At 41.2% G+C, this 21423-nt stretch overlaps 1 protein-coding gene across 1 annotated transcript in view; it reads left to right on the top strand.

Moving 5' to 3' along the window:
- The window catches only part of LOC109918843 (syntaxin-1A-like), a 210380-nt gene that overhangs the window by 99912 nt on the left and 89045 nt on the right, over positions 1-21423 (top strand). The window contains exon 4 of the mRNA XM_048612526.1: positions 9930-10004. Coding sequence (XP_048468483.1) covers positions 9930-10004 — 75 coding nt within the window. The remainder of the gene's footprint in view (positions 1-9929; positions 10005-21423) is intronic.

Genomic DNA, 21423 nt, shown 5'->3' with positions numbered 1-21423 from the left:
TGTGGTGATACTGGTGGTCTGTTGAAGCTGACTTGCATGGACAAAGCGCTGAGGAGGATAGTGCCCTCACTGGAGCACTGTTGTGGAGATGCATTTGAATGATGGACAGGATAGGCATTCAGCAAGCCTCAACCACCAGGTGCCCACTCTGACTTTCACATCGGGAATTAGTGCCATCGAGTTTCTCAGTGGAGAGGAAAATTAGAAGAGACATAAAAAAGGTAAGTTGAGGCTTTAATGCGATGCAAACACATGGAAATAAGGGAGTAACCACTTCATGATTAGAGTATGAAGTTGCTATTGAAGGCCTATGAGGAAGATTAGGATAGGTTTTCTTGACATTGAGAATCTGATATTTTTTATTTTCGCTGTATTTTCCTACCTTTCTTGCCATTGCCCATGGCACATAAGGGAATGGAAAATTCTGCCCATGGTGAGGCACTGTGAGAGGACTAGCATTTGTAAGCATTCAAAGTAAATCTTTTTAGAGAGCTGATTAATGTATGTTGAAATCATCTGCCAAAGAGTTGAGAGTGCTGGACAACGAGCGGAGGTACTCATTGTCGAGAGAAAAATAGTTTTAATAATGCAGCATCTATTATAGAAACATAGAAGATAGGAGCAGGAGGAGGCCGTTTGGCCCTTCAAACCTGCTCCGCCATTCTTCACAATCATGGCTGATCATCAAACTCAATAGCCTAATCCTGCTGCCTCCCCATAACCTTTGATCTCATTCACCCCAAGTGCTATATGTAGTTGCCTCTTGAGTACATTCAATGTTTTGGCATCAACTGCTTTCTGTGGTAATGAATTATGCCATTGGGATGGCCCCTGAAGTATTTTACAGCCAATGAGTTACTTTCGAAGTGTAGTCACAGTTGTTTTGTTGGCAGGCTTGCAGCCATTTGGAGCACAGCAAGAGCCCACAAATGACAAAATAATCTGTTTCTGTCAGTAAACTTGGCCAGAATGCTGGGTGAATCACTTCCTTTTGTTCAAATGGTAGAACAGTATCTTTCACATCCATTTGAACAGAGAGATCCTCCTCCCAAAAACAACACTGTGAAAATGCAGCACTTCCCCATTGCTGTATTATCGCACTGGTCAACATATTCCACTCAATTCTGGAATAGTTCTTAAACCTCAACTTTCTGACCAGAAGGAAGACAACTATGAAGAAAAGGCTGGTACAGAATGAAAGTGATAACAGATGCTTGTGAATTCCCTGGGCTAAAAGGAAAAAAGGGAGAGCCAGCATATGCAGTAATGATAGTGAATGGATTCATGGAGATGGCATTGATTTGCACATGAGGTTTACTTTTAAAGAAATCCACGCAGCCATTCTCTGTCCAAAGCTTTGGAGAATATCATGTCAGGATTGAGACAATGTTGTGTTTTCTAACCTGCTGTCAGCAGAAGTTGGAGATTTTATTTGAATCCAATCCAATTCATTAGAAAGCTTTCAAACAGGAATGTGTACACAAGAGGTTGTGGTTATTTTTTGGTTGTGAATGAAGGACATCATTGAAGTCCATCACAAAAGAACAAACTTCTGAAATGCTGTTTGATGCAGTAAATGGTTTAATAACTGACGCGGAAACTGTCAGCTGAAATTTTGTCTGTTGAAGAGAATTTCTTTGCCAGTCATTATGATTTGGTCTCACTTGACAGACGTTTGACAACAGAGTGTGTCAGTGATAAATGTGCTTAGCAGTGAATGGCTCAGGCATTCCTGTATTCTCTACTTCTCAATCCTTCCAACGTAGATAGTGTTAGGCAGCTCTGTTCACCTGAGAGAAATTGGTTTTCTTTCAGCTATCACACGATTAACTTGGTCTAAAACTACCTTAGCAAGTTGCACTAAATGTTTGTATGGAATGCTTTTGATACTGGGTGCTGCATAACGGGAACGTTATAAGTTAGTTTGGTGCTGAATTGGATTCTGGCCAATCTATATGCATGGCTAGTGTATATAATGCATAGGATTGGATCTGCTCTAATTGCCATGACCATCGTTTGCTTTTAATAATCAATTGCTGAGTTTGCTGTGTTAAAGTGTGGAGGCTGACACAATTGCAAGACTGTTGATTTACTCAGCCGTGAGCCCCTGGTAGTTTAGCTTTCAGCCTCTTGCAGTGTGTCTTTGTTTTGTTGGCTGGATCTAGAAGTTGAATCTGCGTTTATTGCTTTTCCTGTCACCTCAGTAGCTACGGAGTTTGGTGCAAAAATTTCTGCAAGTAGCTATTTTTGGCAACTGGATACTGGTAATATTGTCAGGGCTGTCAGTCTTGGATTTTGTGCAAATTCAGAGCTGCTGCGGAGGGGTCTCATGCTCTTTTACAGTGTCGTTGAGCATAAATTGAACATGTCGCACAGTACATGTAAGGACATTAAGCTTTCACAATGAGGTGAGGCTGATATATTGAAAAGGTTGTTCATATTATTGGACTTGCTGTCTGCATCAAGCTGATCTAGCTGATATACGGGCTTTCTACCTGTATACGTCAGGGAGGTTGTGACACATAAATCAGAGATTTTGATCCTTGCCACACTTGTAAGATGAGAAAGATTGATACCAGCAAAAATCTGTTGGACTGTCTGATCTGCCTTAAGAGCATGGAATGTCACTCCTAATTTTTGAGCCACGTTTCATAAGCAGGAAGTGTCAGGTTCAGTGATCGATTTCAACCACCACCCCTGGGACTTGCAACAATGTTCAGAGTGAAATCTAGCCCACTCCAGAAATAATGTCGACTTGATTTTAGTTAGCTTCTGTCCTTCGTGTGGAATTAATGTGCTGATGGTACATTCATACCAAATGGATTCAATCTGTTGAATCCAGGTTAATATTTGTGTTCAAAAGCAAAAATAGAGATTGCTGGAAAAGCTCGCAGGTCTGGCAGCATCTGTGGAGAGAAATCAGAGTTAACGTTTTGGGTTGAGTTCTGAGGAAGGGTCACTCAACCCAAAATGTTAACTCTGATGTCTCTCCACAGATGCTGACAGACCTGCTGAGCTTTTCCAGCAATCTCTATTTTTGTTTTTGATTTACAGCATCTGCAGTTCTTTGGATTTTTGTTTAACATTTGTGTTGATGGAACACACTCTCTGGCCTTTTATATCTTCAAGTAGGTGATGTGTAGAAGCTATCTCTCCATATCATTACCCAATTAACCTGAACTTCTACTTTCCATAAATATGTCTCCTGATGACAGGATCTATGGTGAAAGCTATGACAGTGAGAATTGAAAGAAGGCAGTGAATAGCGAACCCTGACTGAAATAATAAGATTGTCTATGGATTTCTTCTTAGATAACTCTGAGTTTAGGAAGGTGAGGTGAGGAAATTGCAAATTGGTAAGATTTGATACTCTAACTACAAATATGACCTGATTATATGTGTTGTTAGTTATGTAGTTATCATTACCAATGAGTGCCTCAGACTAGCTTGTGTTCTGAATTGCACTTGCTTCCCAATGCTAATCCCAGAGTATTGTCAATGATCTATGTCAGAGACCCACAGGAAATCAGCAGATCTTCAGCAACTGTAATACAATTAAAACATTCCAGTAATAATATGTTTTGTTGTATCTGGAAGTCTCTTGATTCTTGATTGTGCTGTCAGTAGGATTAGTTTTCTTATGAATGTTGGCATTACCCATCTGTATCTCCTCATCATTTTCCTATACTTTTTACTGTTCTGTCTTGTCAGTCTAACTTGGGAGACCACAAACCCTGGATGAACCCACAACTTCCTTCAGCTCAGAATTGAGAAGACCAAAGCCATCACCTGCAATTCTGCTGTTGTTATCCAACTCAACAGCCAATCTCCTGGGCTGACCCAGACCATTCAGTCTTTGCTTTTTGTTCAATCCTGAGTTTTAAACTCCATCTTTCATTCATTGTCAAGACTGCTTGGGATTCACTTCTACAACATTTCCTACTTCATCCTACCTCAGCCATTGCTGAAATGCCACCAGTACCTCTAGTCCTGATAATTGTTATGGTTTTGTTGGACTCCCATCAACTTGCATAAATTTCAACTTATACAAAACTTTGCCACTTCTACTCTGATCTACACTGTCCATCTTATCGATGATCATCATCCTCACTAGCTCTCATCCCCTACACATCTCTTCTCCTCAATAAATCTCTTTGCAGAAATTGAGTCAGGACAGATCACAATGTTCTCCAAGGCAATATCCTCTCCTAAATAATCTTGCTGTATACCCATCTCCCTTCATCCCATGACTGGCAGCAAAGTTTTTAATTACCTAAATATTATGCATTGCACTTCCATCCATGAAACTTTCCTTCTCTTCAGAGAATCAGTCTTTTTGTCTAAGCTTTTGATCACGCCTCTAAAGATCATCTGTTTGACAACATCTGTTTTCTTTACATCAAATCATGCAACACTTCGGGATGTTCTTTATGCTAAAGGCATAGTTTAATTGCAAGTTGTTGTCAATTTCCTATCTTGGGCAAAGAACAGCACTAAAGGAAGTTTTTCTTCAGAAAGCCACTTTATCAGACTTGAGCCACATTTTATCCAACTCCTTCCTAATTATAGGCACTAAGGAAGGTGATATTGAGTGAAGCACAGTGCCTGACTTTAATGGGTATTTAACTGCACAGGCTTAGGTGAACATTCACAGAAAGACAACCAATTTTGTGGTGGCTGAAATCCTTGAAGAAAATCAGGGCTGTCAGTGGGAAGTGCCTGATAAATGGTTTCATGAGAGGTTTTAATCAAGGAATTGCTGTGGAGATTGTGCAAGAGAATGACTTGCACAGATGAAGAAGACCATTCAGTTTTTCCGACCAGGTCAATCATTCCCCTCAAATCAGTCCTTTTGCCAGATCTTACATGATTACTTTGAATACCTTGCCTCGTTGTACATTCCTAACGTTGAGTCCTCTGAAGAATTTCTTTATACTTATGTAACATTTGTATTTCAGTAGATTTTAACTGTTATTTCTCTTGTATTCCTGATACTTTTTGTTATTCATTCCTGGAATGCGAGTGCTGCTATTATTTGTTATTGCCTATCCCTAATGGCCCGTGACAAGGAGGTTCTTGTGAGCTACCTTGTTGAACCATTGAAGTCCATAAAGTGTAGGCCATTGTGCTGTTATGAAGGGATTACCAGGTTTTTGACGCTTCCACTGTAACCAAACAATGATCTAGTTCAAAGGCAAGATAGTGTGTGTCTTGGAGAAGTCTTGCATGTGATGGTGTTCCTGAGTGTCGTCTTTGTTTCTCCTGGATGGCAGAGCTTTGAGGTTTGGAAAACACTGTCAAAGGAACCTTGGTGATGCTGCAGTGCATCTTGTATATGGTGCACAATGCTTCTACTGTGGACTTGCTGGTGGAGGGAATGAGTATTTATCATCGGGAGTGGGATGCCAATCAATGGGCTAAACTGTTCTGGATGATGTTGAGCTTCTTGAATGTTGTTGCATCTACACTCATCCAGGCAGGTAGATAGTATTCCATCATTTTCTTGACCTGTGCCTTGTAGATGGTGGACAGGCTTTAGGAAGTCAAAAGCCAAGTACTCACTGCAGAACTCCTAGCCTCTGTCCAGCTTTTGTAGATACATATGGCTTGTCCAATTCTGTTTTTGATCAATGGTAACCTCCAGGATGTTGATGGTGGGGGATTCTGTGAAGGCAGTTTGAGGGAGATTCAAGATTCAATGGTTAGATCTACTCTGATTGAAAATGGACATTGTCTAGCATTTGTGTCGTGCAAATGTTTATTTGTCATTTAGCAGTTCAAACCTGAACCTTTTCTGGGTGTAGCTGCATTGGTGTTGGTTAAATTTGAAATAATTTTATAACTGTAACTTTTCTATAATGAGGGCTGTCTTGTTTAATTATATGAAATCCCCTTTAGGTTATGTCTGTCCAATGCTGTATCCCTTCACCTACCCCAGGAGCACCTTTTCATGCAGGGTCTCAATAATTATTTTCTGAAGATCTAGGATAAAGTAGCTGCCTTGATGTTGCTTCCTCAAAAATAAGTTGAGAGAATTAGTTGAATAGGATCTTTTCCCCTTTCATCTTAAACTGTTCTCCCAAGTCAACTTCCTTCTCATCTCTAACAAAAAGTGCTTGGAGCTCTATGCACTTCTTTGTCAATAAGAATAAGACCATCCAATAACATTCCTCTGCATTATCCCTCACTTCCACTGGTTAATTTTATCCCTGAGATCCATTTCTTCCTCCCTACACCCTGTGGCCACTAAATTGGTGGCCACCCAGCAATCCCTTTTGTTCTGAAGAAGGGTCGCTGGATTTGAAATGTTGCCTCTTTTTCTCTCTCCACAGATGCTGCCAGACTTGCTGTATTTCTCCAGCAACTTCTGTCTTTGCTTCTACTCTTCCTGGTCCCCAGATTGGCTAATAATACTGTTAATTGTTCATTTTCTTCACATACTGTCCATCTCTCCTCCATGTTTTCCAATGTCTGCCATCTCTGTAAATAACCAACTCTTGATTCTATCTCCAAAATCTCTTTCCCTTTCAAAGCCCTTGAATGCGTCTTTGCCTCTCAATATCATTTTTTCCCAAAATGGCATGTACGAAGCCAATCAGATCAGGAATAGTTCATATCAAAATTACTAATTACATCCTACATGACGGTGACAAAGGCATTGTCATTCACAATCTGTTCTCAGCCTTTGCCATGGTTGATCGTATCTTTGTCATCCAGTTAGGTGGGACTGCACTCAGCTCCATTCCTTATCTGTCTAATCATAGTTCAAGTATTTCCTAAATGGTTTCTCTTACCATGCTACACCATTATCTCTGCTGTTACCCCAAGGATATATCCTTGGCTTACTTCTGCTTCTCATCTTTATGCTGTCGTTCAGTAGCATCATACAAAAATACAGTGTTAGTTTTCTCACATATGCCGTGATATCCTGCTTTAAGTCACCATCATCTCTACCAACTTCTCCACTATTGTGAATTATCAAACTGTTTCTCTGATAGCAGTACTAGATAAGCAGAAATTTGTACTGATTAAAGATTAGGAAGGCTGAAACCATTGTCTTTCACTACAAACTCCAATCCCGAGCCACTCCAGACAGTTCACAACCTTGATCTCCTATTTGCCCATGCAACCCCAGTGGAACTTCTAACCAAATACTTATGCTACCATTAAGGCTGCCTAAATGGGCCTGCATAATATCGCCTGTCCCCACCACTATCTCAGCATATCTGCTGCCTTAATTGTGCCTTTGTTACCTTGAGATATACATTAATTTCCCATCCTTCCTCTGTACAGTTGAAGCCATCCAAAATACAGTTGTGTCTGTTCTTTCTTACACCTATCATTTTGTCATTGTTTACTGATCTACACTGGCTTCTGGTTGAGCAAAGACCTGAATTTTAGAATTCTCATCCTTATTTTCCAATCCCTCTAAAGCCTCAACTCCCTTTCAACCTCTCTAATCGTCCTCAGCCCCACAACCCTTCAAAAAACTCCGTGCACCTGTAATTTTTGTGAATTGCACACCCTCAGTTTTAGTTGTTCCACCCTTTGGTAGCTGTGTTTTCAGCTGCCTAATTCTAAGCTCTGGAAATCCCTCCATAAATGTCTCTGCCTCTCTTCCCTCTTTTACAGTGATCCTTACAGCATTTTTTCACTACCTGTCCTAATTTCACTTTACCTGACTGGATAACAACCTTTGTTTATAATTCTACTTTAAAGCATCTTGGAATGATCTACTATGTTAAAGGCACTATGTAAGTATTAATGGTCATTCAGAATCCATGTTGACATATGTTTATTAAACTACTATCCGAGTACACACAAAATAAGCTTCTGTAACTCAATCCCTTTGTTTTATCGGGCATTCTTGGTGAATCTGTCATGACTTGATCTGTTTTAACAATTTCTGCAGCAGGAAAGAAGTAAAGTTTGAATGCAGGCACTCAGGGCTGGGGGATGGGAGGGAAGAGAGAATGCTGAAATCTGAAAATAAGAGGAGGTTGGTATGGAACAGAGTCAGGGACTGAAACTGGTTGCTCGGATCTAGGAAAGAGCAGATTTATCGCATTCCCTGCTGCAAGTGCAGGTTTCACTAGTACAATACAATCTTCAACTGAGTGCTTGTAAATCAATCTATCGACCCATTGTCTGTCTCACCAATTTATTGCTCTAATCATCACTTTCTTCATTCTTTCCATTCCACTCTCATATTGATTAAGCCACCCAATTGTCTGTTGAACTTAAATGCTTGTGCTGACCTAAATGAAATATGCACCAGAGAGGCAAGTTTCACACCCAGTCTCAACATCAAACACTCCCAGGTCCATTTCAGCATGGATTTTAGTGAAAGTTAAAGGGATTCAGGTAGTTGATATAAAAATTTAAGCCATATTCAGCAGTATATTACTGGCTAAAATCTAGGCAAGGAAGACAGCTAGCTCATATATCAAATAACAGATGTCCAGGAGCAAGTTGCGGGTTGAGTGAGAAATGACCATTTGGGTCGTTATGCCATCTCATAACGTTGACAAGGTAACCTTGGCACACAATACACTCTTCCACTGGTACCAACTCTTGGGAGAGACAAAAATCCTGTGGTCAATTCAGAAAAATTGCTTTGACACTCAGAAACAATGCTTCCTAACCTTTTTGTGACCCCATTTTAATGTTTGAAATATAGTGCAGCCCCATTCAGATTGGGGCATGTGGTGGAAGGGTCAGGGTGAGGGGAGTTCTGGTGTTTGGTGGATGAAAGTGTTTGAGCAGACAATGGAGATTGGATACAGGGGATAGATGCCAATGACTTAGCCTACAACTCTTTTGAAAGCTCTGATAGAGCCTTGGAGTTAACAATGACGTATGCACGTGGTTCTCAAGCCTCGATAGCACAGGAATTACACCCTATTTGCCACAGTTTGCAATCAGAATACCTCTTCCATTATCAGCACATCCATGGAATTTTCCAGTTAGCCAATCAGAGCACAGAACTGGAGTGCCACTGAAAGAATGGTTTTTCTGGACAATGGAAAACTGTTCACTTATTGAACTAGTTGGAACAAAAAGAGTTTGCATGCCAAAACACTCTGCCCACTATTCACCAATGCTGCCTTGGAGCTCATGACCCCAGTTGATTGGCCTGCAGCACAAATGAGGGTCATGATCTGCAGTTTGGGAACCTCTTCCTTTTGGCAATCAAGTAAACATCAAGAGCCCACGGCTTCTTTTTCTTCCATTACTAATTACTGGTTGCTTGACCCTTGCCTCCAATGAGTGCACAGAGAGTATGGACTTCACTAAGATTGAGGTGATTCCTTCCGTTTCTTCTTTTTTATTCTTCATATTCCATTGTCCATCAATAGTGCAGCTCCAACAAGACTCCCTGCCCTGTACCTGAATCCTCATTCATGCAGGATTTGGTGTTAATTGGTGTTGACACTTCTCTAACACTTTGATTTCCGTCACTTTCTAAGGGGGACAAAACTGGAAACAATACTTCAACTGTTAATGTACCAGAGCCCAATACAGCTTAAGATATCTGAATCAAATACAGGCTAGAATCTGTTGACATCTTGAGATTAAATTGTGGTCTGAACTGGCAAATTTCTTTTAAATATCTGGGTTGTGGTATTTATGTTTGGGTTGGCCGATGCTATGATTAGTGACTTTTATTGAGCTACCTCCATCACTCCAATTTTTGACTGTGGTCTTTATGCTATCTGTTAGGAAAGGACAATTTGCTAATTCACATATAAAGATTATACTCAACTGTGTTTGAAGGAACATCAAAGAGATGAATTGGCTTCTTTCCATTCTAGCAATTCATCATTCTTCCTGTTAAGTCTATGCTTTGGAAGATTTGAATTAATAAGGACTCACTGTATTGTCCAGCATTGTTATGCACTCATGGTTAATATTCTCTTCCTTTACAGAAACAAAGGAGGAATTGGAAGAACTGATGACAGATATTAAGAAGACAGCAAATAAAGTTCGCTCCAAGTTAAAGAGTAAGTAAATGGAACTAACAGAATCCAGCATCCAGTGTGATTAAATTATTCATGATTCAGCACTTCAGATTCCGCTTCATTAACCCCCCTGTATTTGTCACTGCTGAAACCTGTGTCTTGTTTTCCTTCCCTTTCAACTTCATTAAAGAACCTTTTGCCAAAGTGTGGGGCACTGTCACATATTGTGATTGTGCCAATTCTGTGAATTATCTACCAGTTATTTTACTCTCCTGATGTTGTTTGGCCCTACAGCCATCCAAATATATATCAAATTCCCTCTCAAAAGTTACTTTTGAATCTATTTCCACTTCCCCACTGAGGCAATGTATTTGAGGTGATAAAAACTCAGAAGAACAAAAATTTTAGCATATCTTTCTGCTGTTTCTTTTTCCCACTTACTTTGTTCTGTGATTACTGACTCTCCTGCCAGTGCAAACAACTTGTATAAGTCCTCCATAATTTTTATTACCTTCATTAACTTCCCCCCACCCACCCACAATAGTTTGATTTGCTGTAAGGGGAAACTCACCTCCTGACTCCCCAACATCATCTACAAGGCACAAGTCAGAGGTGTGGTGGAATACTCCCAATTGCCTTCGATGGATGTAGTTCCAACAATACTGAAGAAGCTTGACACCATCCAGGAAAAAGCAGCCCACTTGATTGGCACCACATCTACAAGTATCCACACCCTCCACCAACGATGCTCAATAGCAACGGTGTGTACTATCTGCAAGATAAAACTTCATCAAAGATCCTTAGACAGCACCTTCTAAACCCACAGCCACTTCCATCTAGAAGGACAAAGGCAGCAAGTACATTGGAACATTACCACTTGCAAGTCCCCCTCCAAGCCACTCACCATCCTGACTTGGAAATATATCGGCTGTACTGACATGATTCTGGGTCAAAACCTGGAATTCTCTTCCTAAGAGCATTATGTGTCTACCTACAGCACACGGACATCCACGGTTCAAGAAGGCAATAGATGCTGGCCAGCCAGCAACGCTCACGTCTCACGAGTGAATTGAACAAAAAACGCTTCTGAACATTAAGCTTGTCACATAACCTATGCGTGGTACCATTCTTGGTGGTAGGGCTGTGAAGGAGGAACCTTCAATTGTTGAGGAGGTTGTGATGGGGGCAGCAGGGCTTCAAGGAAGTGAGTGTGAACCCCACCCACCCCATCCCCTCCATCCTTCACCCCCACCTTCACCCTTCTCCCATCACCATTGTGGGGCACCTGATGAAAAGGTAGGCAGAATGGACACCTAACTATTAATGCAATAGGTCAGGTCACCGTGAACTGTTGATTAAGCCACACCCTCCAGAAGATAAAATGTGAGCACTTGACAGTAACCTGTCTGAGCTACACAGCAGCCATTGTTCCCTTGGAGTTTTTGGCCCCCTCAGTTCAGGAAGCTTTAGTTTAAACTGTGGACATCAAGGACTGTAAAGATCTCTGACGTTTTATTTACTGTAACTGATGAAATCCTTCCCAATCTCTCCCCTCACCTGAGGTGTTGTGACCCTCAGCTTAATCACCAGCAGTCACCTCTCTCTAATGAGAGAGAGGTCATATAGTCCAGTAGGACTATGGCAACTTGACATTTTGTATTTAACTGATTAAGTTCTGGTTGGATGCCTTGAAGTGCTTTCAATGGTTTGAGGAATCAATCTTTTCCTCCCTCCCCAATAACGGGTCAGAGAGTAAATGCCAATAGCAGAATTCAGATTTCACCAGTTTTAGTGAGATTACAGTGCAGCATCACCACAAAAATAAAATACTGCAGATGCTGGAAATCTGACATAAGAACAGCAAAAGCTAGAAACGCTCAGTTAGTCAGGCAGTAGCTGTGAAGAGATATCGAGTTTACAGTTTGGATCAAAGATCTTTCATCAGAACATCTAATAAAAAGTCATCAACCCGACAAGTTAACTCTGTTTCTCTCCACAATACAAAACCTTAGTGTCATCCCTGTGTTGGAATATCAAGTAGGAGCAGGAAGGCTATTTGTAGTCAAGTAAGGCAGACATTTAAAATCCTGTTGAATTAAATTACCATTACAATATGAAGTTACATAACAATTTGTTCATTTAAAAGACTTGTCAAAATTTGATGCGTTTGAATTAGTCTGCCGTTGCATAGTTTAATTGTCTAAAATGCATTTCTTTCAGAAACCCATTACATGGTATTATCAAATGGTTAATAATTAACAGATTGAGGTACCAAGTTAAGTTGTGGTTAAACTTCAGATTAACTATTTCATTCCAGATAAGCATTAATTTTATAACAGAGCACTTTTTTAAAATCTTAATCCCAGGGTTTTTAATCTGCTACCAGAGCCAATGGCTACTGACTTCAGGCGTGTGTCATTATCAGTCAATTGTATCTTGCCAACTCAGCCATTCTTTTATATAGCTCCTTTAGTGTAATAAAACATCCCAAGACTTCCCTTCATGTGCTGTGTCAGGTAATAAAGCATCCTGAGGCATCCTTATAATAACCTTTACATTATTATCTATTTAAGTAAAAGTACCTGCTAGCAATGTTACTCTTAAGATTTGCATGTGTTTAGCCATAGCATTTTGGAAAATATCATTCAGCCAACAACCAGCCATGTACAGTCAATTTGCCCATTACATTGTCGACATGCAGAACTGTGGAGCAGTCTTAAAAGGACCACCTAGTGAAACCAATGAGGTCTTCAGCTCTTTAATTAATGCTCCTGATTCTGAGCCAGCAGATATGGGTTTGAGTTCCACTCCAGCAATATTTACAGTTATGGAAGGAGTGTACATGATGTGATCCAGTGGGTTGATAATAGTTGTGTATAGATCTGAAAAGGTTAGTTCTTAATTGAGTGCAATAAACAGCACCTACTGAGACCACTTGGTCAGAGTAAGAAAGAGCTTCTAGCAGACAAACCTGAAGTTAATATGCTCCTGACAGTCTTTGTAGTAATATATGTTCCCTGCAAATAGCTGCACTAATGCAATAAAATTCCTTTTGTTTACTCAAAAGATCTCTTCTAGTCAGACCGGAAAAGTGGATAAGCTCATTCTTACCACGTCACATTAGGATCAAAAGAACCCATACACACTACATGGCGATCAGTGATGGGTTCTGAAGAGTTGGTTTGGCTGTCACAATGTGGTGAGCAATGGTGACCAGCACTATTTCAAAATTGTGCCAACTAAGAGGGGTCAGCCTTTAGAAAAATCAGGAAAAAAAATGTTGGTGATTCTGAGTGTAGTGATTGGAATGAGGTCAGCCAGGTAGACCTCATAGAATATGATTTCCCTCATTGGAGCTGTTATTTTGGTCCAATCAGGGATTCCTGGCTGACAGATATAACCAGGAATATCAGGGGATCTGCTAATCCTAGGACCCGGCTCTAAGCAAGCTGGACCAGTGTCAGGTACTATGCATGTGTAAGTAAAGGGTGACTTGGTGACTGGCCTTCACGGATTTATTTCTCAGAGAACTTCAAAGCAAACTGATACTGCTGATAGCTAATGACAGTGAACCCCACAACACTCAACAGAGAAAAATCTTGAGGTTTACATAGAAAGTAATTCAGATCCGTCAGAAGACATACAGGAGCAGAAGTCCGCAGGTCCAAGGCAGAGGAAAAGGCTACAACACATGGCAGTGATCTATGAAAGTGGTTCTGTGTCTGAGGTGAGCCGGTGAGCCGACATTTATTGAGGATTCTGTGAATTAAAACAAAATATACCTCCTACAAAAGAAGAAACCTTAAACAACGCAGCAAGGACAGTAATTTACAAAGTGTTTGTGGCTCCAATCGGGCTTTACTATGTGCACATAGCACAAGCCATGACTGGTTAAACAAAACTTACAGGGTCATGAGAGTACCTTGCTTATTCCTGGAGCAAGGGGCTGAGGAAATTGTTAACCGAGCCATTTTAAGCTAATAAACACTCATCAATTTAAAGAAGTACATTATACTGGAAAAACACTTTTTTTCAGCAGACAGGACCTCCATTACAGCCACTGCAAAATTTGTGAAATTTGGGAAAACTTTCATTGCAGTCACAAAGCACAAGAGAACCTTCAGTACAGCAGCAAAGCATGGGAGAACTGCTTTTGATGCAGAATAAAAATCTTCCAAAAAGATAAAATACTTAATCACATTAGGAAACATCAGAAGTAGTGTTGCCAGGAAGATTTAATTTCAGAAAAGGACCAAATAGAGCACAAACTTGGTCATTCAAAAAAAAACTAGAGAACTGCAAATGCTGGAAATCAGAAACAAATGTAAAAAGTGCTGGAAAAACTCAGCAGGTCTGGCAGCATCTATGGAGATAAAGCGGAGCTAAATTTGGAGTCTAGTGACACCTCTTCAGAGCTCGTACAAATTTGGTAACTAGGGAAAGCAATTTAGACAATTATTTCAACTTCAGAACCAACAGAATTCTTCAATGGGAGTGATTTAATGAAAGAGCGCAACAACCAGATGAATTAATGTTTAATTTCATTGATGATTTCTTTATCTAGAGGAGAGATGTAACTATGGTAAGAAGGTCAGAATTTACAAGAGACCAGAATATTGGAGGCACTAGTGATGAGCTTTTGACAGATTTATTACAGTCCAATGTCATTTAGATGGTGAGTGAAGCAAAGTTGTGGGAACAACTCTAAGAGGAGGTTATAAAATTTGGCACAGAACCTATTAGTTTGTGAATGGAAAAATCACAAAGGATGCACCACATTAGCCAATACAGAGACAAACACCAGACAATAAAAGTCCTTGCCAAAGCCATGGAGCAAAGAGGCTTCAAAGGCACAAATATTCCTAGCTTTAAATCTGAATGCTTTTGTTGAAAAACAGTTGTGGCATTTTTTTTTTCCTTTATTCATTCACTGGATGAGGGCATCACTGGCTAGGCAGCATTCATTGCCCCTCCCTAATAGCCCAGAGGGCAGTTAAGTGTCAAGCACATTGCTGTGGGTCTGGAGTCACACGTAGGCCAGACCAGGTAAGGATGGCAGTTTTCTTCCCTAAAGGACATTCGTGAACCAGATGGGATTTTCTGACAATCAACAATGGATTCATGGTCATCATCAGATTCTTAATTCCAGATATTTTTATTGAATTCAAGTTCCACTACCTGTCATGGTGGGATTCGAACCCGGGTCCCCAGAAAGTTATCTGGGTCTCTGGATTAACAGTCCAGCGATAATACCACTAGGCCATTGTCTCCCCCTAATGTAGCCACAAAAAAGCAAAAGGTTAAAAAAGCACCTATGTATGAGGTGTAACAGTCTCCAATAGAAATTAGTAGCTCAAACTAAACATTTGACATGCTGGCATTATGTCATGAATATCAAGTTAGACATGGAGGCATGTTGTCACAATATGATCAGATCCTGGATGAATTCCACTTAATGTAAGCGAATGCTATGAACAACTGTCCAACATTGGGGATACCAAATGCTCAAAAACCTTTGTGTACTTCACAAACCGGAGTTCTTCCTTCTGAGTAGAAGGGTATGTATTGACCTCAATCACAATCAAAAGGTAGAAAAGTTTAAGCAACAGAAGCTATAAAGTTCTTCTGAAAGGAATATCCCAATTCATTCAAAGGGTTAGGAATGTTAAAAATAAAATAAAAATCATTAGACTGAAGAAAGATGCTAACCCTTATGCCGCCATACACTTAGGAAGATCTCTTAATAAAATACATTGAAAACTAATTTGCTGAGATGACACAAATGGGATCATTTCCCCATCATGAAACTAACAAAGCAGAGTTCAGACATGGCTACTGTAAGCAAGCATAATGATACTATTCATATTTGTGTTGACCTTACATGAGTCAACATGACAATGGTGAGAGAAATCCACCCTGTTTCTGGTGTTGATAGGGTCTAGTTAAACTATCCAAGAGATGAGTTAACATTAAATAGGATATAAGTAGCAGATTCTATTCCATTTACAAATTTGATGATGACATCACCATGGTGGGCTGGATCTCAAGCAACGAACCAGAGTACAGGAAGGTGATAGAGAGCTCAGTGGCATCGTGTAAAGTCACCAAACTCTCCCCGAATATCAGCAAAATGAAGGAGCTGGCCATGGACTTCAGGAAGTGGAATGGAGGACATACCCCTGTCTGTGTCAATGGTATTGAGGTTGAGGTGGTCGAGAGATTGAAGTTCCTCGGAGTAAATATGACCAGCAATCTATCCTGGTCCATCCATGTTGATGCTACAGTCAAGAAAGCACATCAACACCTCTACTTCCTCAGGAGGCTAAGGACATTTGGCATGTCCACAATGACTCTTAACAATTTTCATAGATAAAAAGCATCCTATTCAGATGCATCACAGCATGCTATGGCAACCGCTCTGCCCAAGACCTCAAGAAATTACAAAGAGTTGTGAATGCAGTTCAGTCCCTCATAAAAACCAGCCTTCCTTCCATTGACTCCATCTACACTTTCCACAGCCTCGGGAAAGCAGCCAACGTAATCAAAGACCACTTCTACCCCGGTTATGCCATCTTCCACCCTCTTCCGTCAGGCAGACGACACGAAAGTTTGAAAACACATACTAACAGATTTAATTCTGTTTGGAAGATTTGATTTTGACACATTACTATGTTGAATTGCATTTGCCCCTGAGGTTTTCCAACTAATGGCATCCAACATTTTGCGAGGTCTTTGCAGAGTCATAGGTCACATACATGCATGTGACTTATGATCCATCAGGAAACAGTTGAAGAGCAACGTTAGAGTGTGACTGCAGTATTGAATTGTTTACCAAAAAGCTTTGTCGATTGTGAAGGCATATTGGGGGACTCCTCAAAAAACTAAAGCAATCTCAGAATTCCCATCTCTAAAATCAGACTTGGATTTTCAAAGCTTCTTGGGTATGGTGAATTAGTTGGCAAAATTTATGCCTAACCTAATAATCTCTACAGAGTCATTGAGCCACTTGCTCATGAAGGCAGCATGGAGGCTCAGTGGTTAGCACTGCTGCCTCACAGCACCAGGGAGCCGGGTTTGATTCCACCCTCAGGCAACTGTCTGTGTGGAGTTTGCACATTATCCCCGTGTCTGTGTGGGTTTCCTCCGGATGCTCCGGTTTCCTCCCACAGTCCAAAGATATGCAGGTTAGGTGGATTGGCCATGCTAAATTGTCCATAGCGTTCAGGGATGTGTAGATTAGGGGATGGTTGGGATGTCTGAGTCCGTGTAGACTTGTTGGGCCGAAGGCCTGTTTCCACACTGTAGGGATTCGATGGAAGACACAAGTATGGTGTTGGATTCCTCATTAAGATAATGCTTTACAGAAGATTAAAGAAATGTTGACCTTTTATACATACCTTAGCAGAACATAATCCATCATATCCAATGATAATAACAGCCGATGCTTCAGCTACAGGTTGAGCAGCAGTTCACTTCCAGGAGCAGATGGGTGTTTCAAACCAGTCTATAATGCATCAAGAGCATTATCTGATACAGTAACATGCCATGCTGCGATTAAGAAGAAAGCTCTCCCAGTTACATGGGCTTGCAAGAGATTTTCAAAATATATTATTAATCTGAAAGTGGTCATTTAAATTACTTACAAACCTTTAGTTTCTCTACCAGATGGAAAGGAACATGTGAGTATGCCCTCAAGAATCCAAAAGTTTGTACTTTGTCTGATGCAATTCACTCATTAAATAGTTTTTGCATGCGGGACGCTACAGTCGCAGGCAGATGCTTTCTCTCCAAGTACAATGGCCTTGGTAATCATGGTGTATACATCTTTCAAGAAACCAAATCATATATCCAGGTTTCATAACAGCTCAATGACCAACAAATCACAATATGCTTAGCCAGATAATTTTTCTGATAAAACAAATGGTTCTGCCAGCAAAATGGAAACTGAGAGTAGCATAGAACATAGAACATAGAACATAGAACATTACAGCGCAGTACAGGCCCTTCGGCCCTCGATGTTGCGCCGACCTGTGAAACCTATCTGAAGCCCATCTAACCTAAACTATTCCATTATCATCCATATGTTTATCCAATGACCATTTAAATGCCCTTAAAGTGGGCGAGTCTACTATTTTTGCAGGCAGGGCATTCCACGCCCTTACTACTCTCTGAGTAAAGAACCTACCTCTGACATCTGTCCTATATCTATCACCCCTCAATTAAAAGCTATGTCCCCTCGTGCTAGCCATCACCATCCGAGGAAAAAGGCTCCCACTGTCCACCCTATCTAATCCTCTGATCATCTTGTATGTCTCTATCAAGTCACCTCTTATCCTTATTCTCTCTAACGAAAACAGCCTCAAAACCCTCAGCCTTTCCTCATAAGACCTTCCCTCCATACCAGGCAACATCCTGGTAAATCTCCTCTGCACCCTTTCCAATGCTTCCACATCCTTCCTATAATGCGGTGACCAGAACTGTACACAATACTCCAAGTGCGGCCGCACCAGAGTTTTGTACAGCTGCAACATGACCTCATGGCTCCGAAACTCAATCCCTCTACCAATAAAACCTAACATGCTGTACGCCTTCTTAGAACGCTATCAACCTGGGTGGCAACTTTCAGTGATCTATGCACATGGACACCGAGATCTTTCTGCTCATCCACACTACCAAGAATCTTACCATTAGCCCAGTACTCTGTATTCCTGTTACTCCTTCCAAAGTGAATCACCTCACACTTTTCCGCATTAAACTCCATTTGCCACCTCTCAGCCCAGCTCTGCAGCTTATCTATGTCCCTCTGTAACCTACAACATCCTTCTGCACTATCCACAACTCCACCGACTTTGGTGTCATCCGCAAATTTACTAACCCATCCTTCTACGCCCTCATCCAGGTCATTTATAAAAATGACAAACAGCAGTGGCCCCAAAACAGATCCTTGAGGTACACCACTAGTAACTGAACTCCAGGATGAACATTTCCCATCAACCACCACCCTCTGTCTTCTTACAGCTAGCCAATTTCTGATCCAAACCACTAAATCACCCTCAATCCCATGCCTCCGTATTTTCTGCAATAGCATGAAAGGAGATGCCCAGAATCTTTATTATGAATGGTGTAAATAAGCATGTATAATGTCAAAAAGTTAGATTACAAAAGTGGCACGATAATAAAGCATAAGATGAGGAGAAGGAGATATCAAGGTGTAGAGCTGGATGAACACAGCAGGCCAGACAGCATCAGAGGAGCAGGAAAGCTGATGTTTCGGGTCTGGACCCTTCTTCAGAAAATGAGGTGAAGATGAGGAGAAGGATTTTGAAATCATTATTCTGGAAAAGACAAGGATCAAATGGGGGTTTGAAAAGGTTTATTAAAGGTGTGTTCAATCCATTGATTATTTGCAGCTTCATAACATTAATGAATCCTGTTGGTGTTTGTTCTGAAGCTGTAAGTTGGTCTCAATTTTACAACAGAGCTCTTTTGTACTGGGTGTGATTTGAAACTACAAAAGTCATGAGGCATTCATAACCTCAAACTCTCGATCCCTGTATGATTTTCAGCATGGCTGCTCTGTTGCTGATCTTGCTGCATGTACTCTTTGCCTCTGGCACACTATCCTCGGACACAGTGGTGATATATTACCTTGGACATCTTCAGAGCCTTCGGCAGAGTCCAGCAGTTTGCACTTCTGAATCAGACACCCATTCACCAAAGCTGCGTTCAAGTTGCAAAGATGAGTCTTTCCGTTAACTCAGGACTCTGCTTCTCCTTCATTGTGACCCCATCATCTCTTGCTGATGATTCCATTCTGTGATCATCGACCCTGCAGATCACAACCTCAGTACACATAACTTGTCTTTATACCAACAGTGGCCAGCAGAATGATGATCACTTGGGGTGGAATTTTGTATGGGTCTGAGCAACGTGAGCCATGGTGAGAAATCTGACATGGTCTATCTCAGCAGTGGTAGCATCTTAGGCTATCTTTGAAGCTATTGCCAAGTGATGAAGCAAGTTTTTCACTAGGCAGCAGTGACTTGCCAATTGAGCAGAATTATTGCTTGTTAAATACTTCATTAAAGGCCCAATTCAGCTCGTTTTTTTCAACATTTCATCTTGCCAAGGAAGCCAGATGTCAAGAAATGTCAAGATGGAAACCAGAGCATGTACCTTGCCATTTTTGCTCACTGCTCACTTGGAAGGATCTCCATGATGCTTGGAACCAAACAGCACTTCAGGACACGATCCATGGCCGCACACATCCCTTACCCACAAACACTGGCATCTGGCATTTGCTAATCTCTCATGACCATCCTGGCACCTCTCTGATCCACTTGCACGTAACTTAGGAAGCACAGACATGCATTGCAGTGCTCACTGGTAACTGGCATTGAAAGGTTGAAGCATGGACAGTTTTGTGCATGGACAGGCACAGATTGAACCAGGCTGCATTGTGGAGCTGGATGCTTGCTCAGATTGGTGTATTTTGATATTTATTGGTTGGACAAACTTGAATTGTTTTCGCTAGGCCATCGGAGGTTGAGAGACAACCTATAGAAGTGTAATGAGAGGCAATGAGAGAGTGGCTAGTTGGAGTTTCTCTCCCAGGGTGGAAAATGGCAAATACTCAGGGGCATAGGTTTAAGGTGAGAGGGGGAAAGTTTTTTTCACACAGAGGGTAGTAGTAGTACCCTGAAACACATTGCCAACGGAGGTGGTAGAAGCAGATTTAATAAGTTTAAGAGACATTTAGACAGACACGCGAACAGGCAAAGATTAGAAGGATATGGACCATGTGCAAGAAGATGGGATTAGTTTAGAATAGCATCATGGTTAGCACAGACATGATACGCTGAAGGGCCTGTTCCTGTGATGTACTGTTCTACACTCTAATCGAGCTGCTGAAAAGAGCCTGGGAGGCCCTATAGTTTAATCAGGACAGAGTGCACCACGCTATCCAGGCGACTGCATTCTACACAATTGGAGGCTACATGATAGAGGCTGAGGAACTGGGAGAATTATCCGAGGAGATGGATGAGGACATTGAGCTGGAGGAAGGTCTCCTTTTAGATGATTCAACTCTGCTGCATTGGGTGCTACAAGGCAGACAGCTGGTTCCAGTCGATGTGAGCTGGGTGCAGCAGACCATCTTGGATTGACAGGGTCAGGATACCAGCATTGATTTGCATTGTTGGGGAGTGTGGGGGGCTCAGATTGCAACTTGGATTCATATGCTTATTGTTCCTCTTTGCTGGCTGTCAACAAAAGCTCATGTTCGGACTTATCTGAATGCTTACCTGTATGTGATGTTTCCCTTTTGCACAATAACAAGGTGTAGGTGACCATTGTGCATTGGGAAAAGAATATCAGGGACTAAGGGAGAGTCTTCAGAAGAGATGTATCTAAGGACAGGTAAACTAGCTAGTGTGAGAGAATGGGATTGTATGTGTGAGGG

The sequence above is a fragment of the Rhincodon typus genome, chromosome 26 (genome assembly GCF_021869965.1).
Source record: "Rhincodon typus isolate 14 chromosome 26, sRhiTyp1.1, whole genome shotgun sequence".
Classification (NCBI taxonomy): domain Eukaryota; kingdom Metazoa; phylum Chordata; class Chondrichthyes; order Orectolobiformes; family Rhincodontidae; genus Rhincodon; species Rhincodon typus.
This window is presented reverse-complemented; position numbering and strand designations above follow the sequence as displayed.